The sequence below is a fragment of the Rhinoraja longicauda genome, chromosome 7, assembly GCF_053455715.1.
Source record: "Rhinoraja longicauda isolate Sanriku21f chromosome 7, sRhiLon1.1, whole genome shotgun sequence".
NCBI lineage: Eukaryota > Metazoa > Chordata > Chondrichthyes > Rajiformes > Arhynchobatidae > Rhinoraja > Rhinoraja longicauda.
The window spans coordinates 20096126-20122623 of record NC_135959.1 but is presented as its reverse complement, the minus strand read 5'-3'; the positions used below and the strand labels follow the sequence as shown (position 1 = coordinate 20122623).

General features: G+C 46.6%; 1 protein-coding gene across 1 annotated transcript in view; it reads left to right on the top strand.

Moving 5' to 3' along the window:
- ubac2 (UBA domain containing 2) overlaps positions 1 to 26498 on the top strand; it is a 153360-nt gene that overhangs the window by 115550 nt on the left and 11312 nt on the right. Inside the window, exon 8 of the mRNA XM_078402235.1 lies at positions 26027 to 26149. Coding sequence (XP_078258361.1) covers positions 26027 to 26149 — 123 coding nt within the window. The remainder of the gene's footprint in view (positions 1 to 26026; positions 26150 to 26498) is intronic.

The following is a 26498-nucleotide window of genomic DNA, read 5'->3' as shown; positions in this document are numbered from 1 at the left end:
TGATTCCCTCCCCAAAGCCCATTTTGGAGAGCACGTCCCTCATGTACGTGTGCGATATCCTGTCAAAGGCCTTCTCCTGGTCCAAGCTGACCAGGCAGGCATCCACCCGTCTGTCCTGCACGTAGGCAATGGTATCTCTCAGCAGCAGCAGGCTGTCTGAGATTTTCCTGCCAGGTACAGCACAGGTTTGGTCCGGGTGGATCACCTGTCCCAGAGCAGACTTGACCCGGTTGGCGATGGCCTTAGACAGGATCTTGTAATCTACATTCAACAATGTGATGGGTCTCCAATTCCTTATGTCATTCATCTCCCCCTTCTGCTTGTAGATTAGGGTGATGCTGCCCTTCCTCATAGAGTCTGACATGCTGCCGGCCAGAAGTATATCGTTGTACACTTCCAGCAGGTCCGGGCCCACCCAGTCCCACAGAGCCAAGTACAACTCTGCCGGTAAGCCATCGCCTCCGGGAGTTTTACTCGAGTCAAAGGAACGGATGGAGCCAGTCAGCTACTCCAGGGTCAGTGGTTGGTCCAGACTCTCCCGCTTGCTGTCGTCCAAGACCTCCGTGATGGAGGACAGGAAGTTCTGGGAGGCGGTGCTGTCTGTGGTCTTTACATCGTACAAATCCTTATAAAAGGATCTGCAGATCTTTAGCATGTCTGTCTGCAAGGATGTTACCGAGCCGTCCTCCTCCCTAAGCCTTTTGATCACAGAGCTCCCCCTGTGAACCTTATGGAAGAAGAAACGTGAGCACGTCTCATCCTGCTCAACATGGCGGACCCGGGACCGGAAGATGATCTTGGAGGATTCAGAGGTAAAGAGCCGAGCTTGCCGGCCCTTCAACTCTCTCAGTTCCTCCCTCACATCCACCCCTCTCCTCTGCAGAAGGAGCAGTTGCTGCAAATCTGTCTGGAGTTGGCACAATTCCCTCTTACCCTGTCTTGCTCTCTGAACACCTTTGGAGACGAAGACCTTCTTGATGTTCTCCTTTGTTGCCTCCCACCAGAGTGTCGGGGAGTCAAAGAGGGGCCTCACAGTTCTCCAACATGCGTAGTCCCTCTTTAGCTCCTCAACGTTCTCCGGGGTCAATAGCTCCACGTTTAACTTCCACGTCCCTCTGCCCGCCTTCCGGTCCTCCTGTAGGTGACAGGTGGCCTGAAGGAGGCAGTGGTCAGAGAAGAACACCGGCGCGAGGTCGGTGTGTCTGACCGTGACGGCCCTCGATGTGAAGAGGAAGTCTATCCGGGACTGGGCTGAACCGTTCGGTCCTGACCAGGTGAACCGCGGCTGGGCCCCGCCTGCAGGGTCACTGAAGGCGTCGCGCAGCTTTGCATCTTTGACCGTCTCCACCAGGAGTTTGGAGGTGCCGTCCAGTCTGTGGTTGGCACAGCCGGATCGTCCAGCCGCATCGATGATGCAGTTGAAGTCACCGGCCAGAAGGAGCGGTCTAGACGTGGCCAGCAGCGGTGGGAGCTGCTGGAGGACGGCCAACCGCTCGCTCCGCCTGGGTGAGGCATACACATTAATTAGCCGGAGCGGAGAACCACGGTACATTACATCCACCACCAAGAGACGCCCCCCCACCACCTCCCTTACCTCAGTGATGGTGAAGCCCCCTCCCCGCAGCAAGATCCGCAGACCGAACGCACGACAATCATTGCCCCCCGACCATACCGACAGTCCGTGGGGCCACCATCGCGACCACCTCCGATAGCAGCGAAGGTGTGGCAGCCCGCACTCCTGTAAAAAAGTCACATCCGCCTTTACCTTGGCCAGGTACTGCAAGGCGTTGACACATCGCGCAGTGCTCTTCACACTGCGCACGTTTAGGGATGCCAGTTTTAGCTCCATTGTCCTTTAGAGTTCCAGGCTGTCCTCCTCCCGCATGCCCATCATCTGGCTGAGTTCCTGCACATTTTTGTCGCACAGGTAGTGGTACTGGCTGGTGGCTTCCTCAGCACAGGGTGAATTTTCTGGCGAGGCCACTGCGCTGCTCCCAGTTTCCTGGAGCTGGGGCCCATTGGCCACTGCACTGCTCCCGGTCTCCCGGAGCTGGGGCCCATTGGCCACTGCACTGCTCCCAGTTTCCTGGAGCTGGGGCCCATTGGCCGTTGTGCCGCTCCCGGTCTCCCGGAGCTGTGGCCCATTGGCCGTTGTGCCGCTCACGGTCTCCCGGAGCAGGGGCCCATTGGCCGCTGCACTGCTCCCATTCTCCTGGGGCTGGGGCCCATTGGCACTGCTCCCAGTCTCCTGGGGCTGGGGGGCAACAGACACGTTCTTCCTCTTACCTTCCTCCTCCCCCGTTTTCTTCCTCTGCCTCTGCTTCCGTTGTCGGCTCCTCCCGGTCGCCTCATCCTCCGACGCGGAGAGGTTGCTGGCCTCGTCCTGGGAGAGGACTCTTTTTTGGGACTTGCTTGCCCCCTCCGGCTTTTTCTCTGTGCGCACAGCCTTCAGGGTTTTTCTCGACTGTACCACCTTCCATTCCTCCTCTTCCTGTTCCCCCTCTTCCATCGACTCGCCCTCGTGGGCAGGGGCCTGTGGGGCTCTGTCCTGCGGTTGGGGGCTCGGGGTGGTCGCGCTGTCATCGCCCCTGCTGTCCTTTCCTTTTTGGGCTTTTGCCGTGGTAGGAGGCGTCTCTCCCACCCTGGGGGTGTTGGCAGCGGCCCCTCTTATCGCCTGTGCATACGTGCTAGCTCTTTTTGGGCAGGCCCTGTAAAGGTGGCCTCCCTCCCCACACAGGTTGCAGCTCTTACTTTCTTTACATTCCCTTGTCTCGTGGCCTTCTAGTTTGCAGTTTCTGCAGACGACTGTCCTGCATTCTGCCGCCACGTGCCCAGGTTTGTTGCATTTCCTGCACACCCTGGGCTGCCCCGCGTACGTCATGTAGCCCCGGTTCCCTCCGATGGCGAACACCGAGGGAGGGTGGATGATGAATCCCTTCCCGTCCATCCTCAGCTTCACCTTTACTTGCCTCTTGCTCGTCCAGATCCCGAACAAGTCCTTTATGTCCACGCAGTTCCCTGCCCCTTCGATATAGCGCGCAAGGAAGGTGAGGACATCCACGACGGGCACATGTGGGTTGAACATGTGCACCGTGACCATCCGTTCCCTCTGGGTGGGGAGGGTGAAGAGCGGCTGCACCTTCAGGAGCGACAGCGGGGCTTCGTCCCCCTTCTCCCGGAAGTCCTGCAGCATCTTCTGCCATCCCGCCGGGTTCTGGAAGGTGATCACATCTGCAGGGGGCCAGTCGGCAACATTCCCCGACGGACATCCCTCCAAACCTTTCCTATCCATGTGCCTGTCATACAGGCACACATGGGCAAGGGCAATAGATTTCCTTCCATGAAGGACAATAGTAAACAGTGGCATTCATGGTAACCAAATCCTTTTAAATTTCAGATTCACATTATTTATATTTTAGATACCTCAGCTACCATGATAAGATTCAAATTTGTGTATTCAAATTTGCTCAGAGCGGTTTGTGTAGTATTTTAAGTATTTACAATTGTCCCCTTTGTACATTACGTATTATCCCCAACATTTCCTGAGGAGCCAGCGCTGCCCTCGCAGCTGCGGCTTGCCTGCAGTCCGTCTGTCTTTTGTGTTTTTTGTTGTTTTTGAATGAGTTGTAGTTTTAATATGGTTTAGTGTTTGTATGTTATGTGGGGGGGAGGAGGTGGGAGGGAACGGGAACTGTAAAAAAAAAAATCTCTCTCCCGAACGGAGACACACACGAACTTGTTTCTGTGTCGTGTCTCCGTTCCCGTTGCGGCCTACCAGCGGCCATGCACCTGGGACCACCTGGGGCTCTGGTTCGCAGAGCCCGCAGCCCGGACTCACCACCTGCGGCGCTGGCCGCCTTCGGATGCTGCGGGAGCGGCTGCGACTCGTCTCCGGAGGCTCCGGCGCAGGCCGCGTGGACGTCGGAAGCCCGCAGGCCCCTGGGTGGGGGCCGACATCGGGCGCTCCGGCAGAGGCAGCGTGTTCGCCCGCCCCGAATCGCGGGGCTTGGGTCGGCCCGCCGCGGACCTTTCACCGTCCAGCGCGGCCTGGAATAGGCCGTGGACCTTTCACCGTCCGGCGCGGCGCTCCAATGTCGGGAGCCCCGACCGCCCCGACGTGGCAACTACAACAGCCTGACCTCGGGAGAAGACGGCAGGGAAGAGAAAAGACATTCTGGCCTTCCATCACAGTGAGAAGGGACTGGAGGAGACTCACTGTGATGGATGTTTCTTTTGTTTGGTGTTAGTGTATGATTGTATGTGTTATTGCATTTTTATTGATTATTCTTATTGGTCTTAATGTTTCAACTGCGGGTAATGTTTCATTTCACTACACATTTATGTGTATGTGACAAATAAACGACTATTGACTATTGAATAAACAATTTATGCATTGTGTTATTCCTAGTCGCAATGCAAATCCACTAACTATTTGTGGAAGGGGACCAGAGAAATTAAATCAAAATCCAATCATGCATACTGTTATAAGTTGAGGCCTGACGTGCATTTGATGGCATTAGATATCAATGCATGGAAGTCACCTTGTGATAGGAAGTATTTAGAGCATGTATTTATAATATGAGCGATTGTTTGATTTTGGATGCCTGTCTTCACTTGCTGGATGGGGATGTCTTTATTCCACCATTCACGCATCAAGTACCTGTCTCTGCCTTTCTTGAATACAATACGATTTGGGATTGGCCAGGACTTGAAAATAGACAGGAAAACCTGTGACTTTGTTCATTTGGTCTTAGATTTGGTCATGAACTTGAGGCTGCAGAATCAGCAGGATTTGGGTCTTAGATGCAGGTTGGCTTTCAATTGGTCACACACAGATAAGCCTCTGCATCATTGGGAATAATGAAGAGAAAAGAATCAGAAGTTTTATTCTGGTACATGTTGGAGTTGATTGTGCAGGAACACACTGAGAAACCATCTGTGGAATTGGAGTGACCAAAATTAGGACAGGTAGCAATTGAGTAACAACTGCCAGAGTGTGTGATAGTGTAGGAAGCTGGGAAAATGAAACGGTGAATTTGCAGATTGTGCAATATTTCAATTGTAATTTTGTCCAGAGCATATGTAGAAAATGTTTACATTCTTATTCTGATTGTGAATAATCACATTGAATGGCGGTGCTGGTTCAAAGGGCTGAATGGCCTACTCCTGCACCTATTGTCTATTATTCGAGGATGTTGTTTATGAAATACATAAAAATAGATTTGTTGCTACAAGAACTTGCGCAGCTTTAATGTATCCCAAACCAAGTTCCAGCTACTGCAAATTGGGTTTTGAAGTGATTGTGCTATTGCAGAAAGCACAAGAGCCAATTTACACACAGCAAATTCACACAACCGCAATGTGATGATCATCAGATAATTTATGGAAGCATTTACTGCAGACGCTGGAGCCTGTCGCAGAAAAGGGAAAGCAACCGGAAGAACTAATCTGTGGAAGGAAATAGACAGTCGACATTTCAAGTTGGGACCCTTCACCTAGATTGTAAATCAGAATGAATTTTGAAGTGCTGTCACTCAAGGAATCCTCTGCACTCCTTCAAATGATGTTGATGTGATGTTCTGCATCCTACTGAGACAGCAGATCACGTCTTGCTTTAACATTTTATTGAGAAGACAGCATCTCTGACATTCCCTCAGAATGAGAATTTTGTGCCAATCCTTTTGAGTGCAACTTGTACCCGCGGGATTTGACTTTGTGAATGACTAGAGTAGGCATTTTGATTGGCAGTGGACGAACAGAATTACTTGTGCATCTTTGACTCATTCTATGCCAGCCATATCAAAATATACAATCTCAAGGTTTCACCTATGGAACCCAAACACTCTCAGTGTAATTACTGTGGCTAGAAAGCATGTCTGCTGCACCATTATTGTGGTGCAAGAACTTTCTTTCTCCGTTTACGAGCTTTCTTGTGGGAAATCATTCAGCAAAAGAGTTGCAGTTTGGGGTCACCTACACAACTGGTGGCCTTGCAGGCAGAGAAATCTGCTTGCTCAGAAGCAGATAATTGTGGCACATAGGGGGTTCTTGGGTTGATACACAAACCTGTGGGAAGAAATTGGTTGGTACCGCAATGCTTGTGTAAATTCTATGTTGACTATTTATTTATTTCTTCATTTATCACCATCTGGCTGAACTGACAAGGCGAGATTTTTTGTCGATTCCTAATTGCCCTTGAAAACATTGTAATGAGCTTTTTTCTCATACTGCTGTAGTCTCTCTGTTAAGGGTGTTCCCGCAGTATTATTGGGGAGGGCATTTGAGGATTTAGACACAGTGACAATATATTTACAAGTCATGATTGGGATTGCAGGTGAACCGCTGGTGTAAGTTGTTGTCACATTTTAATTGCTGGTCTCCAAGCAGAAATATTTGCTTCTTCAGGTCTCAGCAGTTCATTAGTTGGTATCATTGTCTTCAGCTTAAAATTGAGTTAAAATCGATGGGTACCGCACTGTTTTAATCTTGTGTTGATATAGACTCATCTGCAATCACGTCTTCTTATGTCACATCTTGAATGTAGTAAAATATTCTCAAATACTTCTCATGACTGTTATCAGTCAACATTTACATCCAATGCTCTCCCTGGGACAATGTGGAAACAGCAATCCAAACTACATAAAAAAAATACCCAGATGTGCACTTGGTACTCCCACCATTAGAGGCGCCTAACGCTCCATTCCTCTCCCACACTTTGGATAATTGGACTACCTAGTTGTGTCCCTCCTTACTGTGTGACTGCATAGTGCAGCTCTGGTGAAAAGGACTGCAGAGAACCGGTCAGGGGAGGCAGACTGGTCGAAGTTCAAGGACTCGTTAATGGACCTAAGTGAATACGCTGTGGTTGTTACTAGTGTGTTCATACCAATCGAGTGTTCTGTCTCTGAAAGCCTTTGATGAACCAGGAGGTCTGCAATTTTCTGAGAACCAGTTCTGCGGTCTTCAATTCAGATCATCCAGGGTCACACAAAAAGTCCAGGAAAGACCACAAGGATGCCATCAAGAAAGCGAAGAGCCACTTTTCGTGTAAACTGGAGGCCCAGATGGAGCACGTTGTCACTTTCTACAAGGTGATACCAAATAGCTGAAGTGACAGCAACGTATTACTTAGACATGCTTTACATCCTTGCTTCAAAAAGGAGAACAATGATGTACCTTCAAGTGGCCTTGAATCCCACGATAACATTGTGATCTCAGTCTCCGGGGCCGGTATCAGGGAATTCTTCATGAGGGTGAATCTTTGGAAAGCGTCCAGCCCCAAGGGTGTACCTGGCTGTGGTCTTAAAACCTGGCATGGACCAACAAACTGGAGTTTTAGCAGACTAAACCTCTCACTTCCAAGGTCCCCACTTGCTTTAAACAGACATCCGTAATACAACATAATCTGTAATGCCCAAGCAAACTATATGACATGCTGGCCCTCTCGTCTGTTGTGAAGAGGTTCTTCAAGGAGTTAGTTATAACACAAATCAACTCCTGCCTTAGTAATGTAAGAAAATAACTTCAGATGCTGGTACAAATCGAAGGTATTTATTCACAAAATGCTGGAGTAACTCAGCATGTCAGGCAGCATCTCGGGAAAGAAGGAATGGGTGACGTTTCGGGTCGAGACCCTTCTTCAGACTGAACGTTTTGGGTCGAGACCCTTCTTCAGACTGATGAAGCCTTAGTACAATACAATATATCTTTATTGTCATTGTACCCAGGGGTACAACGAGATTGGGAATGCGCCTCCCATACGATGCAATAATTTAAGTAATTTAGACAACAGCAACCCAACGAAACGAAACAATTGTAACAGTTTTAGACAGGGTAAAGTGCAAGTTGATCTATGCGTTGTGGCCATCCGGCTCAGCAGGACCGGTTCATAGCAGCTATGGCCCTGGGGATGAAGCTGTTCCTGAGTCTGGAGGTGCGGGCGTAGAAGGCCTTGTATCGTCTGCCCGATGGAAGGAGTTCGAACAGACTGTTGCAGGGGTGTGAAGAGTCTTTGCGGATGCTGGTGGCTTTTCTGAGGCATCGTGTGTTGTAGATGCCCTCCAAGTCTGGTAGCTGTGTTCCGATGCTCTGTGGACTACCCGCTGTAGAGCTTTCCTTTCTGCCTCCGTGCAGCTGAGGTACCACACAGGGATGCCATGCGTTAGGATGCTCTCTATGGTGCAGCGGTAGAAGGTCGTCAGCAGCTGTTGGGGTAGACCAGACTTTTTCAGTGTTCTTAAGTAGAACAGTCTTTGTTGTGCCTTCTTGACCAGCGCAGCAGTGTTATTGGACCATGTTAGGTCCTCCGAAATGTGAGTGCCCAGAAACTTGAAGCTGGACACTCTCTCCACACTGTCCCCGTTGATAGAGATCGGGGCATATTCCCCGTTATGTGACCTACGGAAGTTGATGATCAGCTCCTTGGTCTTGGTGGTATTTAGGGACAGGTTGTTATCCGAGCACCAGTCCGCCAGATTCTGCACCTCCGCTCTATAGTTTGTTTCATCCCCGTTGGTGATAAGCCCGATCACCGTTGTGTCGTCTGCAAACTTGACAATGGTGTTGGTGTCGAATGCAGGAACACAGTCGTGTGTGAAGAGGGAGTAGAGCATGGGGCTCAGAACACAGCCCTGTGGTGTGCCGGTACTCAGGGTGATAGTGGAGGACAGGTGCGGGCCCATTCTCACTGCCTGCGGTCGTTCCAGCAGGAAGTCCAGGATCCAGTCACATAATGACGAGCTGAGGCCTAGCTGGTGAAGTTTGGTGATGAGCTGGGTGGGGATGACCGTGTTGAAGGCGGAGCTATAGTCTATGAATAGCATCCTCACGTACGTGCCCTGTCTCTCTAGGTGAGTCAGGACAGTGTGAAGAGCCAGAGAGATGGCGTCCTCTGTGGATCTATTTGCCCTTTATGCAAATTGATGTGGGTCCAGTGAGTCAGGGATGCTGGATTTGATGTGTGAGAGGACCAGCCTCTCAAAGCACTTCATGACTATCGGCGTTAGGGCATCGAGCATACTTAAATTTGCCTACTGCCACGACAGTTCACTGACTCTCCACTTTATGCTGGGCCACTTGGACAATAATAACTCGTACATCAGGCTGTTATTTATTGACTACAGCTCGGCAATCAATACAGCTTGGCATCCCTCCCAATCTTGGAATTAGGCCTCTGCTCGTTCCTTTGCAACTGAATCCTCAACTTTCTTATGAGCAGACCTTAATCAATACGAATTTGCAACACCTTCTCGCTGATCAAGACAGGACACCTCAAGGATATGTGCTCAGTCTCTATACCTATCATGGCCTAATTTACCAAGAATATCTAATTGTTTATTGTATATTTATTTGTTGTGTTGCATTTAATATGCCTGTAAAGCTGCAGCAAATAAGAATTTCATTGTTCTGGTCCAGGTGCTTATGACAATTAAATCCTATTAACAAGACTTTTGATATGCAATAACATACAAAGCTTTGGGCTGAGAAATGGGTCATAGAATTAGTCTGAAAAGTTGTTTAATTGGGTTATTTGGGCATGATGCGTCAAATGGTTGTTTGCTGGTCAAACAGGTGGATCTTAAGGAATAGTATAAAAGAAGCGGGATATGAGTAATAAGGACAGAGTCTTGGAGCTTATGGCTGAAGTAATTGTAGTTTTGTGGGTGAAGCGATGTGAATCGGTGTCGTGCAGATGGTCAGAATTAGAGTACAGAAGTCTTTGAAACGATGCCAGAATCTGAGCTAAAATCACAATCAACAAATGTGACAACCCTCTGAATTTCATGAAAAGGAAGTGGTGTACTCAAATGAAGGGAAGTTTGGACTCAAAAGTATCTTCACAGTCTGAGGAGATACAAAAGGAAGATGTGTAGCAAGGGTGCATCAGACATTAATTTGCAGCATTGTTGTGTGAAGGGTTAGATTGATGAACCAAACCACTTCCTGGGCCCTCACGAGAAACGTTTTCCTGTTGACTCTGTATGGCTGGATTACATTTTTAGTTACATTGAAAACACACCTCATTTCCTCAATGTCTTTGCTGCTCCTCTCATTACCTGTCCACTGCTCTGCTTAGTACTACTCTGATCATATCATATACATACAGCCGGAAACAGGCCTTTTCGGCCCTCCAAGTCTGTGCCGCCCAGCGATCCCCGTACATTAACACTATCCTACACCCACTAGGGACAATTTTTACATTTACCCAGCCAATTAACCTACATACCTGTACGTCTTTGGAGTGTGGGAGGAAACCGAAGATCTCGGAGAAAACCCACGCAGGTCACGGGGAGAACGTACAAACTCCTTACAGTGCAGCACCCGTAGTCAGGATCGAACCTGAGTCTCCGGCGCTGCATTCGCTGTAAAGCAGCAACTCTACCGCTGTGCTACCGTGCCGCCCTTACATCTCACTGCTGCCTCACTGTTTCAGTCAGTGTCGCCATTGAGATGAATCCTTGAGATTCTGTACCCGAGGGGGCTGGAGAGGCTCAGCTGAGTGTATACAACATAGAAACGGGTTGATTTTTAGATATTTCCGGAATCAAGGGATGGGGTCTTTGCAGGAATCTTGTGCTGAGGTAAAAGATGGATGTTTGTACTTCCATTTCTTATCATCATCTGTCCCTTGCTGCGAACCCTGCTGCCCCCTCTGACTGCCTCCCTGACTGCCAAAGTGCTTTCAAGCTTTGGTATCTTCTGCCTGACAGGAGAAGGGAGAAGAGGGAATGACCAGGGCTAAAGTGGTCCTTGTTTATGTTGGCTGATTCCCCAGGCAGGGTGAAGTGTGGATGGTGTTGTAAGGGGGGGAGGCTGATTTTGTGTGAAGGCCTGGACTGCATCCACAACTCTCTGCAACTTCTTTTCAGGTTTCTTTTCAGGTGAGGCTGTGGTTCACTTGCACCTCCTCCAACCTCATCTAGTATCCACTGTTCCATGTGTCAACTCCTGTACATCGGCGAGACCAAGCGCAGGCTCGGCGATCGTTTCGCTGAACACTTCCGCTCAGTCCGCCTTAACACATCTGATCTCCCGGTTGCTCAGCACTTTAACTCCCCCTCCCATTCCCAATCTGACCGTTCTGTCCTGGGCCTCCTCCATTGTCAGAGTGAGGCCCAGCGCAAATTGGAGGAACAGCACCTCATATTTTGCTTGGGTAGCTTACACCCCAAAGGTATGAACATTGACTTCTCTAACTTCAAATATCCCTTGCTTTCCCTCTCTCTCCATCCCCTCCCCTTCCCTGTTCTCCCACCAGTCTTACTGTCTCCGACTACATTCTATCTCAGTCCCGCCCACTCCCCTAACATCAGTCTGAAGAAGGGTGTCGACCCGAAACGTCACCCATTCCTTCTCTCCAGCGATGCAGCCTGTTCTGCTGCGTTACTCTAGCATTTTGTGTCTACCTTCTCTGCAACTTTTTGCAGTCTTGAGTAGAACAGTTGCCAAACCAAGCTGTGATTACACTCAGATAGGATGCTTTCTATGGTGGATCTGTAGAAATTAGTAAGAGCCATTGGGGACATGCCAAATTTCCTTAGTCTTCAATGGAAGTAGAGACATTGGTGTGTTCTTGGCCATAGGGTCAATGTGGTTGGACCAGGACAAATTGTTGGTAATATTTATGCCCAGGAACTTGGAAATCCAGGCCATCTCCACTTCGGCACAATTGACGTTGACTGGGACATGTACTCCACCCCGTTTCCTGCTGTTAGTGACTGGCTCCTTGATCTTGCTGACATCAAGGGAGGGGTTGCTGTCTTGTTGTCTTGAATGTTACTCGACTCTCTCCACTTCCTTCTTGTACTGTAATCTGATAGGCAGATTTTTAGATGTTAAGACAATTGGAATTGGAACAAGAAAATGGCACTGAAGTAAAAGATCAACCATTAGTTTATTGGAGTGGACTTAAAGCAGTAATAAGAGAAACACAGTAGCCAATAACCAGACAAAATACAAGTGACAGTTTTGACTGTTAATTGTGCTTGTTTCCTGACTTTATCTTTCAATGGCTTCAGTGGAGGTGAGACTGGGGAGATGAGTGAAACCATTCTCTTTGACTCACTTATTTTTCTCCCATGTCTATTTCAATGGTGTTAATTGTTAATGTTCTTCTCAAAGGCTCGTCCTTTGATGAAGCCTTTGGGTTCCTTTCATAATATTCTTGGCTAATGGGAAAAGGATTAGGCATTTTCTCTTCTGTTAGCAAGGTTTTATGTGTATGTGCCATAAAATAAAGTGTTGACGATTTAAGACGCAAATGAAATGAAATGAAATGTTACTTCAGTGGTTTGTGAGGCTTTAAAATTCTTCTTCAAAACAGTGTCTGCATGAAAACATTGCCCCTCCGGTTCCTTTCTCCTCTCGTCTTAAACCTATGCCCTCTAGTTCTTAATTCCCCTACCCTAGGAAAATGACCAGACATTTATTCTATGTATTCCCTTCATGAGTTTTTTCACCTCTGTATGATCATCCCTCAGCCGCCTGCACTCCAAGGAATAAAGTCCTAGCCTGTCCAACCTCTCCCTACAGGTGGGGCCCTCAACTGTGACAATATCCTCATAAGTCTTCTCTGCACTCTTTCTAGCTTAGTGGCATCTTTCCCACTGACAAAAGCCGAACACCAAGTGCAGCCTCAACAACGCCTTATACAACTGTAACATAATGCCCCAACTTCTATACTAAATTCCCTGACTGATGAAGGCCAGAACACCAAAAGCACAGAAGAAAGCCATTTGGCCAAATGAACATGTTATCTCTTTAAAAATTATCTCAATTAGCCCTGCCATTTCTCATAGTCCTATCATTGGTAGATGAGAAGAATTTCTCAGAGGCAACAAGTTGTCACCATGTGTAATACACTGCTTAAAAGCAGTGTAGGCACATTCAATAGGAACTTTCAAAAGGAAACTGGACATAGATTTATAAAAGGAATGTTAGTAAAGCCACTGTGAAATGCAGAAATTGGACATATTCGTTAGAAAGCCATGCTGCAAAGTTTGGTGACTCACATATATTTAAACCATTTTCCTTCCCAACTATCCTGTGGTTGGTAAGTTTGAATTCCTCTCTAGTTGAAGATCTTCCTTCTGTAATAATTTAGAGATGTTATACTGTGGTACTGATGCGCAAGTTGTATGACCCTCATTTATCCCACACATAAATTTTGAAGGGACAGCTGGATGCCCTTTTCTCAAAGAACAGAGGAGATAATTTTTTCCAAAATGGACATTTAATGAGACCATCTCATTCCAATCTGGAAGCTCCATCCTGGGCCTTGTTTCAATAATTCCTTATTGTCATTTGTACCTAGGTACAGTGAAATACGTTGTTTTGCATTTAATACACAAAGTATGCAAAGAGTTGCCACGTATAGGGTGCCGACAAAGTTACAAAAGTATTCATTATAGTCCCGATGTAGGGGGGCTCTTTGTTTTCAGCACCCCTTCCCCATCGGGCCCCTCGTCATTCTTTCGCCGGCCCCCCCACATCAGGTCCCTCTTTGTTCTCGGCGGTGTGTCCTCGACCAACCGCCAGGGCTCGCATGCCTGTCCTCGACTGACCGCTGGCACTCATACTCACTGGGACCTTTCCTACTACGCTGCCGCGACGCTCATAATGTGCTGAAATGTCTGGGAGTATGCAGGAATATCAGCAGGTCCACTTGCATCTCAAGCCATTTTAAGTTAGATCATTGATATTCTTTTTGTTTACTCCATCTGTCCATCTTGGCTTCGCATCCTTTCATAAGTTTGCAATCAAAATTCAGAGTCTTCGTTTTTTAATTTTTCATGAGTCCCGACTCACAAACCTCTCAGTGGAAGGAACCCAATATCTCCACAACCCGTTGTGTGAGTAGATGATTCCTCATCGCCTCAAAAGTGGTTCAATGGACTATGGGCCAAGAAGGGGTGTATTCAAATTCCACTCCAGAAAAGTGACCATGAGGTTTAGGCTGGCATTCCAGTAGGGTGCTGAAGGAGTACTGCACTATCAGAGGTGCGATCTTCAGAAGAGAGGTTCAATCAAAGTCCTGGCTGCCCTCTTGGATGGATGTAAAGGAGCAAATAGTATTTGTTTGAAGAAAACCTGGAAAGACTATTTGATCGTTATCACATTGCTGCTGTAGGACCTTATCAAACACATCTGCATTGCCTGCAGACTTGTCTTCAACATTTGAATCCTTTCCCCCCTCTGCAAAATTAGAGAAAGACGTTATACAAATAACCTGAGGATTTCTTTTTTCTTTTCGTCCAAGGCAGTTTGCAACCTGTATCTTCTCACCGCATATAACACTTTAAAACTCGTGCAACTTCTGGCGCTGATTCATCAACCAGAGACATTGCATTTTAAGATTGTGTCAAAAAAGTGTCAACCACCAATGCAGTTTTCAAATTCAGCCTGCAAACTGAATATCTCCAAAGTGGCAGTTTTGACCCTGTCATTGTTTGGTCTTGCACCCACATCTGCTTTGCAGATACCCAGCCAGTGGAGGGGAGGTGACCCAGAGCTGTGCACAGGGTCCAGTACTGATCTCAGCTTCAGTCTGGGTTGATATTTACCCTCTACCCATAGACCCAACTCGTTGTGGCAACCCCATCCCCAGCTCCCACAGCCTCCAAATTGATGGACTGAGGCATGCAGGCAACACCAGGTTGTGACAAGGTAACAGGCCTCACTTAAAATGCTGCTGTGAAGCTAGCACATTTGGATGAGGGAGAAGGTATAGAAAGAAGTGTAGGAAATGGAAGGGATCATCAAGGGGGCAGAGGGAATCGCATTCTCAACCCTCTCTCTTTCTCTCACTCCTCTCTCTGTAACTCCCCCTCTTCCACGCTGATTCTTCTCCCACCCCAATTCTCTCCTCCACTGCTCCCCCTCCTCCATTTCCCCTCTCTCTTCCACTCCCCATTCTTTCCTCCCCCTCTCTCTTCACCCACTCTCTCTTCAGCTACTCCCTCTCTTCACCTGCTTCCTCTCTCTCTTCACATGCCTATCTCTCGTCACCTACCCCCCTCTCTCCATCTACTTCCACTCTCCACCTACTCTCACTCTTCATTTACTCTATCTCTGTCTTCACCTACTACTACTTTCTTGCTTCACCTACTGTCTCTCTCCCTCTCCACCTACCACTCTCTTGCATCATCTACTACTTTCTTTCTTCACCTACTCTCTCTTCATCTATTCTCTCTTCACCTACCACTCTCTCTCTCTACACCTATTCCCACTCTCTCTTCACCTACCACTCTTCATCTACCCCTCTTTCTCTTCACCTACTCCCTCTCTTTCTTCACTTACTCCCATTCTTTCTCCACCAACATCCTCATTCTCTTTTCCTCACCCCCCCCCCCCCCCCCCTTCATACTAATTTGCAATAATTCACATGCATGAACGTCCAGATCTCTCAGTACCATCACACCTTGCAATCTCTCCACATTTAGCAAACCACACTGCCTCCATTTTCCCTCAGGGATGTGGACTATTGCTTCAGAAGCCTAAGTTCAAACCCTACTAGGGCAGCTCTGGTGTTTAAATCCAGTTAATACCCCAAACTTTGGGGGAGAAGAACAATCAACTGATCCACTTAACGATGACCATGAATAACTAGCAGGTTGTCATAAGAATCCATCTGATTGACTAATGTCCTCCAGGGGATGAAATCTGCCCTCCTCACCCAGTCTGGCCTGCATGTAACCCCAGTCCCACTTTGTGCAATAGACTCTTAGATGCTCCTGAAGTGGCCTTAGTCATACCAATACTGCCATGTTTAAACAGGGACAGAATAAAACTGGTTGGACCACCAGCATCAACTGCAGTAAAGTTGCTTCCACTTTGACGGATCTTGTAAAGTTGTCTTTGCAAATATATGGGGACTGGTTTCTAAATTCAGAAAGTGTGAAACTAAAACATTAATGCAAAAACATAATTAGATTTTAAAAAGTCACATTAGTGCATGATGGACTATAGTGTTCTGTTGTCGAGGAAGAATTAGGATTGTGCATGTTGGTTCAAAAACTTGATAGTGGTGGGAAAGTAGCTGTTGCTGAATGTGATGGTGTGGGACTGCAGGCTTCTGTACCTCCTGCCCCAGTGGTCGCAGTTAGAAGAGGGCATGGGCCGGATGGTGGGGGATCATTCGTGGTAGATGCCGCCTTCTTCAGGCAATGCCTCATGCAGATGCTTTTGATGCAGGGGAAGGCTATGTCCATGATGAACCGGGTGAGTTCACCACTCTCTGCAGCCTTTCTCGTGTGCTGGAATTGCGATACCAGGCCACGATACAACCAGCTGCTATACTTTCTACATCTGTAAAGGTTTGTTAGAGTATTTGGAGACCTGTAAACTTCTCAAAGTCGAGGCCATGGCATGCCTCCACCAGATGCAACCTCAAATGTTCTCTTCAATGCTGCCTCAAAAATACGAATAACTTTCTCAAACATAATTATCCTTTCATAAATCAATTTTGACTTTGTTCAGTTTATTGTTTTGTAAGTACTCTTTGCACAAGTTCCAATTCCCAGTAGACATCTTGTGCCATTAATTTTTCACTGTCAGATTTTTCTGATATTTTATCATTTAGCAGTGTGCACTGTGTTTATCTCAGAGCTTTTGGAAACGTTGAGAATCATTTATTTCCCCATGAATGGTCCAAACCATTTCCTATCAACACTCGCTCCACCAGATGACATTGCATCAAATTCTACTTTGTAGGTCACTGGGACTGAGCAATAATTCACTTGAAAGGTAGGTTTTAACTTGTGACTAAACCATTTAATTATCTATATCAATGCGCATCATGTAATATTATTTTCAGTACATACGTTATCCAGTTTGTGCAGTAACTGTCTAGTGTCCAATTATAGTGTGTCTGAAGAAGGGTCTCAACCCGAAACGTCACCCATTCCTTCTCTCCCGAGATGCTGCCCGACCTGCTGAGTTACTCCAGCGCTTTGTGAATAAATACCTTCGATTTGTACCAGCATCTGCAGTCATTTTCTTATACTACATAGTGTTAAGTGTGTAGTGTATAAATACCAGTGTGTAAAGTGTACGGAAATTGATTACATAAAAAGTTTGTAAACATCAGTAAGCATATGATGCATAACAAATCTACCTGCACATCTCTCTCCTTTATTCAAATATTAAAATAAGAGTTATATGCATTGTGGTTCTGGAGCTACTGTGTTTTTGACAGAATCTGAAAACAAAATGTTCTTTGAGTTGACACGTTTGGGTTCTTGAGACTCATACCCTAGGTGTGGGTTTGTTGTCTGCAAGGACTAGATAACAGATCAAAGTTTAAATATAAAGATGCCCATTTATGTGAAGGCAAGTGATGACTGTGACCTGGATTTTATAGGTGTAAACTGAAAGCATGATTTCCTGTACCATGCATTCTCAGAAGGGGAATAGTTGAGCCACTTAATAATCAGAAAAACACAACTTAATAAAAATATAATTCATTGTCAGCACAATATATTTTGCAAAACTCTTGGATGAAGATTGTTGTGGTATTAAAGACATTGTGTTCTGTCACAGTGCAGACTAGTAAAGTATCAAACTCTAGTAAAGTAAAGTATCAAACTCTAGTAAAGTATTAAACTCTCCACCTTTCGCTCAGCATTTGATCATATCCTTTGACATTCTCATCATTCCATAACTCAGTCAGAAGAGAAGCTGTAATTTCTTCCCAACTAGGCCATTTATGCTCCACTTAAGCCTCATCTACCTGTTTTCTTATTTGCTGACTAGTGCATTCCTTATCCTCTCATGTGCTCACAAAAACATAAATAGGAGTAGGAGTAAGCCATACCCCTTCAAGTTATTCTGTCATTTATGAAGATTGTGATTGTTTTTCATGCCTCTGAAATCTCAGCCAGATCTCCAGCACTATCCCCATATCATTGATTTCCATTGATCTCTGGTGTGAATAAACATAGTGACTACGCTTCCACAGCCATCAGAAATAGCGATTTCCAAACTTTGACACTCACTGTGAAGAAATATTTCCTCATTTCAGTCTTAAACTGTCTGCAGCTTACTCTCATACTATGCCCCCAGTCATAAGGCCATTCGGCCCATCAAGTCTACTTCGCCATTCAATCATGGCTGATCTATCTCTCCCTCCTAACCCCATTCTCTTGCCTACGCCCTCAGACACCTGTACTAATCAAGAATCTATGCCTTAAAAATATCCACTGACTTGGCCTCCACAGCATTCTGTGGCAAACAATTCCACAGATTCACCACCCTCTGACTAAAGAAATTTCTCCTTATCTCCTTCCTAAAAGAATGTCCTTTAATTCTGAGGCTATGGCCTCTAGTCCGAGACTCGCCCACTAGTGGAAACATCCTCTCCATATCAACTCTATCCAAGCCTTTCACTATTCTGTATGTTTCAATGAGGTCTCCCTTCATTCTTCTAAACTCCATTGAATACAGGCCCAGTGGCGACAAACGATCATCATAGTTTAACCTCATTCCTGGCATCATCTTTGTAAACCTCCTCTGGACCCTCTCTAGAGCCAGCACATCCTTCCTCAGATATGGTGCCCAAAATTGCTCACAATATTCCAAATGTGGCCTTACCAGTGCCTTATAGAGACTCAGCATTCCATCCCTGTTTTTCTATATAAGCCCTCTTGAAATAAATGCTAGCATTGAGTTTGCTTTCTTTACTACTGTTTCGACTTACAGATTAACTTTTTGGGAATCCTGCACCAGCATTCCCAAGTCCCTTTGCACTTCCGATTTCTAGATTATCTCCCCATTTAGAAAATAGTCTACATCTTTATTCCTACCACCAAAATCCATGACTCCACATTTTGCTACACTATATTCCATTTGCCACTTCTCTGCCCACTCTCCCACCCTGTCCAAGTCCTTCTGCAGAGAACCTGCTTTCTCTACACTACCTGCCCTTCCACCTATTTTCGTATCATCCGCAAACCTGGCCACAAAGCCTTCAATCCCCTCGTCCAAATCATTAATATACATTAATGTATGTAGAATGTATAATGTCCTTGATTCCTCAGCCAGGGAACACATGCCAAGCCCGATAAGAAATATGTTAGAGTAGGAAGGAACTGTGGATGCTGGTTTAAACCAATGATAGACACAAAATGCTGGAGTAACTCTGGAGAGAAGGAATGGGTGATGTTTCGGGTCGAGACCCTTCTTCAGACTGTGTCTGAATTATGTTAGTTTCGATGAGATCTTCTCTCACCGCACCCACTCTCAACTCTCCTGCTTTCTGTGGTAGTGGGTTCCATGTTCTCCCCACTCTTTAGGTAAATTAGTTTAAAAAAAATCTTTATTCAATTTCTTGCTGAATATATTTAAATTATGACCTCTTAACCAGAAATAGAAATATTTCAAAAATATTTCCACCTTGCAACACTTGTACCACAACACATCACAGTTCCCTTTTTTAATATCAACCGTAACACGTGGAAGGTATTGTAATTGTAATTCATTTATTAGCCAAGTATGTAAACATACAAGGAATTTGATTTGCCAACAGTCATACAAAAAACAACAAGATACATGACCACAAAAAAGCAACAAGATACATGACCACATAAAAATTAAACATAGACTTAAACAGCCATCACAACGGCGTGTGAGAATACAGAATACAGAATACAGAATACAGAGCTTTATTTGTCATTCGGTACCGAGATACCGAACGAAATTACGTTACGAGCAGTCACACAAAAAAAAAGAAACACAAGACACATAACCCCAACACAAACATCCATCACAGTGACTCCAAACACCCCCTCACTGTGATGGAGGCAACAAAACTGTGATGGAGGCAACAAAACTTCCGCTCTCTTCCCCACGCCCAAGTCCCCGCGGCCGAGCCGCACCGGGCGCTGAAACATCCCGCGGCCGAGCCGGGCGATGGAAGGCCCCGTGGCCGTACCGTGCGCAGCTAAGTCCCGCAGCCGAGCCGCGCCGGGCGATGGAAGGCCCCGCGGCCGAGCCGCACCAGCGATGTAAAGTCCCGTGGCCGAGCCGCACCAGCGATGTAAAGTCCCGCGGCCAAGCCGCGCCGGGCGATGATAGGTCCGAGCCGCGCCGGGCGATGGAAGGCACCGCGGCCGAGCCGCACCAGTGATGTAAAGTCCCGCGGCCGAGCCGCGCCGGGCGATGGAAGGCCCCGCGGCTGAGCCGGCCGTACCGGGCGATGGAAGGCCCCGCGGCCGAGCCGCACCGGGCACTGTTAAGTCCAGCGGCCGAGCTGCACCAGGCGATGGAAGGCCCCGCGGGCGATGGAAGGCCCCGCGTTTAAATTTTTTTTTTTTTTTAGCGCAAACGGAGATACGACTCAGAAAGGGTCGCATCTCCGTTGAGGAAGAGATTTTTTAAAAGGTTTCCCCCACCCCCCCACCACCCCCCACATATACACAGCTAAAGATAGGCTATTTCATACATCTAACACTAACAAATAGACAAACAAGGAAGAAAGACAAACAGACTGCCGGCGAGCCGCAGCTGCAGGGCAGCGCCGCCACTTCCGCTGAAAAACGTTTTCAAACCCCGTGTGAGAATCCCCAGGGCACCTAGCATAAGCGGAGACCCACAACCATCAGTTCAATGTCCGGGCCACACACACGCTCCTTCACTGTGATGTGACCAGAGTTGCACCGACCGCCATCACTCTCTCTGCAGCCCCTGTCCGCCCGACCAGTCAGAAAGCCGTCCACACTCGCACTAAACTCCAGGAAGTCCTCATGGCGTGATGTCCCCGCAAAACACCGAGATCACTGCACTCACGGCACTCCCTCCGAGTCCTCACCAGTGCAGGCTGCACGTCCATCTTGTTTTTTTCGGTGACCTCGCATTCCCCACTGTGATGGAAGGCAAATAACTTATACCTTCTTTCCTCCTTTTCCCCCGTGGTCGTGGCAATCGAAACTTCCGCAGTCGGGGCGATCGAAGCTCCCGCAGTCTGCGATCGAAGCTCCTGCATTGGGGCGATCGAAGCTTCCACGATCGGGGCGGTCGAAGCTCCCGCAGTCGATCCCTAACAAAGGGACCGCCAGCTCCACGATGTTAAAGGCGCAGTGCAGACAGAGATATGATGAAAAGTCGCATCTCCGTCGAGGAAAGAGATAAAAAAGGTTCCCCCCACCTCCCACCCCCCCACATAAATACAAAAACTAAAGGTGCACTAAAAACATATAAGTAAACACTGACGAAAAAAACAAAAGAAGAAAAAGACGAGACTGGCTGTTGGTGAGGCTGCCATGTTTGGAGCCACCCGGCGGATTCAATGAGATGGCAATTTTCTGTTTACTTGGATTTTCAGAAAGCCTTTGATAAGGCTGCTGAACAAGATAGGAGGTAATGGTATTAGAGGCAAGGTACTAGCATGGATGACTGACTGTCAGAAGGCAAAGAGTGAGAATAAAGGAACCTTTCTCTGTTTGGTTGCCGCTGACTAGTGGTGTTCCACAGGGGTTGGTATTGGGTCTGCTACAGATTATGGAATTTGTGGCTTTTTGGCCAAGTTCGGGGATGATATAAAGGTAGGTGGAGGGGCAGGTAATGTTGAGGAAACAGGGAGCCTGCAGAAGTGCTTGGACAGGTAGGGAGAGTGGGCAAAGAAGTGGCAGATGGAATACAATGTGGCAAAGTGTACGGTCTTGCAGTTTGGTAGAAGGAAATGGGGAGAGGATTTAGAAATCAGAGGTGCAAAGGAGCTTGGGAATGCTGGTGCAGGATTTCCAAAAGGTTAATTTGCAGGATGAGTCGGTAGTAAGCAAGGCAAATGCAATGTTACCATTCATTTTGAGGGGACTAGAATGTAAAAGCAATGATATAATGCAGAGGCTTTATAAGGTGCTGGTCCGACCACATTTGTAATAATATTAGTAGTTTTGGGCTCCATATCTGAGAAAGAATGTGCTGATGTTGGAGCGGGTTCAGAGGAGGTTTACGAGAATGATCCTGAGATTGATTGGGTTAGTGTATGAGGAGCGTCTGATGGCTCTGGACCTGTATTTGCTGGACTTTAGAAGGATGAAAGGGGGAATCTCATTGAAATCCACCGAATAATAAAAGGCCTATGTAGAGTGGATGTGTAGAGTATGTTTCTAGTAGTGGAAGAGAAATCTGTAATTCATTACCACGACAACTGTGGAGGGCAAGTCAATGGGTATTTGTAAAGCAGAGATTAATAGGTTCTTGATTAGTAAGGGTGTCATAAGTTATGGTGAGAAGGCAGATCTATGGGGCTGGGAGGGAAAAACGGATCAGCCATTGTTGAATGACGGAGCAGACTCGATGGACCGAATCGCCTAATTCTGCTCATATGATCTTATGAACTTGCAAATGGAAGGAACAGCATCCCATATTCAACTTGGGTAGCTTACAATCTAACAATATGAACAATGAATTCTCCATCCTCTCCCACTCCCTCTCCTCCCTGTGCCCCAGCAGGATGCGCACTAATTTCTCCCCTTCCACTTATATTCCTTGAAATATATTCCTCTACATCTGGCTTCAAAGTTCACATCTCTCTCTTTTCACCTCTAGCCTTTTGTCCAACCATCTGCCTGTCAACCCCACCTCACCTAACTTGCCAGGCTTTGTCCTGCTCCTCCTCCTTTCCAACTTTCTTTTCCCCACCCTCATCACTGTCAGTCTGAAGAAGGGTCGCAACCCGAAACATCACCTATCCATGTTCTCCTGAGATGCTGCCTAACCCGCTGAATACCAATATTTTGTGTCTTTTTAATATTATATTCTGTGTTGTCTCTTTAATGTGGATTCCCCAAGCTTTTCGGGTGACAGGTTGTTGACCTACTACCGACCTAGTACTACTTTCAAATGGATGTAAAGAGCAAACAGTCCTTATTTCAAACAACACATTGTCCAGTCAAGTCAAGTCAAGTTTATTTGTCACATACACATACACGATGTGCAGTGAAATGAGAGTGGCAATGCCTGCGGATTGTGCAAAAAAAAAATTTTTTAAATTATAATTACAGCATATAAATTAAAATTAATACAGAAAAGAAAAGAAAATGTAGTCCCTGGAGTTATAAATGTTAACAGTCCTGATGGCCTGTGGGAAGAAACTCCGTCTCATCCTCTCCGTTTTCACAGCATGACAGCGGAGGCGTTTGCCTGACCGTAGCAGCTGGACAGTCCGTTGCTGGGGTGGCAGGGGTCTCTCATAATCTTGCTTGCTCTCGATCTGCACCTCCTGATGTATAGGTCCTGCAGGGGGCCGAGTGTAGTTCCCATGGTGCGTTCTGCCAAACGCACTACTCTCTGCAGGGCCTTCCTGTCCTGGGCAGAGCTGTTCCCAAACCAGACTGTGATGTTGCCGGACAGGATGCTCTCTACAGCCCCAGAGTAAAAGCATTGAAGGTGGTAACGGCGCTGCTTTGCCTTACCCACCAGTGCGGCAATGTCTTATTGTGGTCAGTGGAAACTTGTTTTGTATGAGTTGGCTGCTTTATTTTCCGCATTAGATGGTAACTTTAAAGAAATAAGAAACAAAAACCCATTTCTTTATTAATGACTAGACCAAGTGGACCCGTTGGGCCAAAACCTCTCCTGCATTGGTGCAGCACCCTATCCTCCCCCCCGCCCCCCTCCCTCCCCCCTTCCCCTCCCCCCCACTCTATCCCCCTCAACCCCCCTTATCCTTCCTCCCCCCCCTCCCTCCTTCCCTCGGAGATAGATTTACACTTTAAAATGTGAATAACTTTTATAAATATAACCGATTTCAATGAAACTTCTTCCATTGGCACCAAAGGGACGACGGTGAGTAAGGTGGGCCTAAAATGGTCGCGCTGCCGTGTACCGTTTTGGCTGTAGTTCAGGAACAAACAAACAAACAAATTAGAGTTTTAGTATATAGATGAAGTTAAGAAAAGGAGAAGTGAATATATTTTAATCGTAATTAATGCGACTTTTGCTTGCATAAGCCAGATAAGAATCTGGCAACTAACAAAGCAATGTGGCAATGGGGTGTTCGGGAAGTATTTTTGTGCATGAAATTTCTGATGGATTCCCAGCTCCATGGTAACTCTGTCAGAATAATTTGCTTGTGTTGGCTCCAGGCTTAAAATACTCAACCTCTCTTTTGAATCTCTCCATGCTTTACCCCTTTACCCCTTCCTATCTCAGTTTGTTATCATTGGGGAAGCAGGAACTTCAGAATAAATGTTTGCCCACAGAAAATAGGGAGAACGACCTGATTTAACCCATTGCCAGGAGGCTGGTTCATGACTTACACTCCGTCAGTTGCTATGCATATTAGGGCAGCACAGTGAAGCAGCTGATGGAGTCACTGCCTCACAGTGCCAGAGACACGAGTTTGATCCTGATTTTGGGTGCTGTCTACGTGGAGTTTTGGTTCCATTGACCATGTAGATTTTCTCCAGGTGCTCCGGTTTCCTCCCACAACCAAAAGACCTGCAGGCTGATAGATTAATTGGCTCTATGTGTAAGTGAGTAGTAAAATTAGGGGGGAGGTGGTGGATGTGGTGGATGTGGCAAGCATAAAAGTGTAATAATGTAGGATCTGTGTAAATGGGTAGTTGTTGGAAGCTGACTCAATGGGCTCATGGGCCTATTTCTGTGCTATATCCCTATAGGCTTGCATTTTGGTTTTGCTGGATCGGAGAAGAATGGAAGAAATTTTTAATCAATTTATAGATCTCCATTAGACTGCTCATTTAACTGTTCACTTATGCTTCAGTAACTGGATGCATATTTAGCATCATTGAGTGGTATAGCACAAATGAAGGTCATGCTGCCCATCACTGTGGTGCAAGCATTCCCTCTACCCAAGCCACCAAGTCCAATTTCACTCTTCTACACACACGTCACCCCTCTCATAATCATGTATTGAGTTTCCTTTTAGAATGTGTTAATGAACTTCACTGAACAAGGATTTGGAACTCTGAATTTCACACTAGAATCAGCCTCTGCTTGAAAAACCTTGTGAAAGTCTGAAAAAGGCTCCCATCCAAAACGTCACCTATCCATGGCATCCAAAGATATTACACACTAAGTTACTCCAGCACTTTGTGTTCTATGTGTGAAAGTTTAATGTGGGCCTGTTTTGTAGCCACTTGGGGAGAATTATCACTCATAATAATCTAGAATACGTCTAACAACTCGTAGCTTCACAGTTGAGATTAAATTGATATTTCTTTTCTGCGTATTGGCAGGAATCCAAAATACACAAATTATTTTTTTTTCACTCTTCATCACGCGCTCTTACCTTTCTGAGTCAAATACACTTATTGCACCAGACTTAAACCTATAACTTTCACTTAGACAAGCTCCCACAGCCGGCGATCGAAGCCCCCACATCGGGGCGGTCGAAGCTCCCGCGACCGGGGCGGTCGAAGTTCCTGCGGCCTGGAGCTTCCGAAGTCAGTCCAGAACTCCACGATATTAGTCCGCAGACTCCCCCCCGCGGTTGTAGCTCCAAGGTCGATCCCCGACAGAGACCGCTAGCTCCACGGTTAAGTCCTGCAGGCTCCCGCGGTCGGAGCTCCCAAAGTCAATCCTCAGCAAGAGGCTGCCAGCTCCTCGATGTTAGGCCATAGTGCGGACGGAGATACGATACGGAGAAAAATCGCATCTCCGTCGAGGTAAGAGATTTAAAAAAGTTTCCCCCAATCCCCCCCTTCCCCCACTATTGAAAGGATCGGAGGTAATATTGTGTGTTAATTTTTTACTTTTGCTTGGGTTAGCCACTGTTTCTTAAATTTGGATTTCATATCATGGAGCCTAACAATTGTTTCACTTCCTTATACTTCAGTTAACTTTTCTTATGGGAGTAATGCAAGAATGCAACAAACAGCTGCCTTCACCTGCCTATTTTTATCTCTTCATCAATTCTTGTACTATCGTAGTATATGCCTCAAGAAAAAAACCCCTGCACGGTGGCATGTTAGGTACAGCAGCCTTGCAGCTTTACTTTTTGGGAGTTGAGTAACATAATTTATTACATTGAGTGAAATCAGTTCCATTTCTTTGCATTTTCCAGGGTGGTTTGTTTAACTGGGAGAGGTTCTTTCCTCCACTACGCCACAGATTGAATGCCAACAATCAGCAACAAGATAGTGGACTGAACAGCCCTTCAATGAGTGCAGCAGTTTCTGAAGAACAGGTAGGCATTTCTGTGGCACAAGGCCATCATTTTTCTTTAAAGTTACATGCCTGTAAAATCTAGGCACAAAGTGCTGGAGTAACTCAGCAGGTCAGGCAGCATCTCAGGAGAACATGGGTAGATAACGTTTCAGGTTAAGACCGACGCAAGGTGTCACCTACCCACGATCTCCCGAGATGCTATCTGACTGTTGAGTTATTCCAGCACATTGTGTCTTTTGTTTTGTAAACCAGCATCTGCAGTTCCTTGTGTCTCCGTGCTGTAAATCTCATCATGTTTCAGTATAAGCCGTTTCATGGGGGATATTTTGAATCTGCTGTATCTCTTTTTCACTGTTCAGCGATGTTGC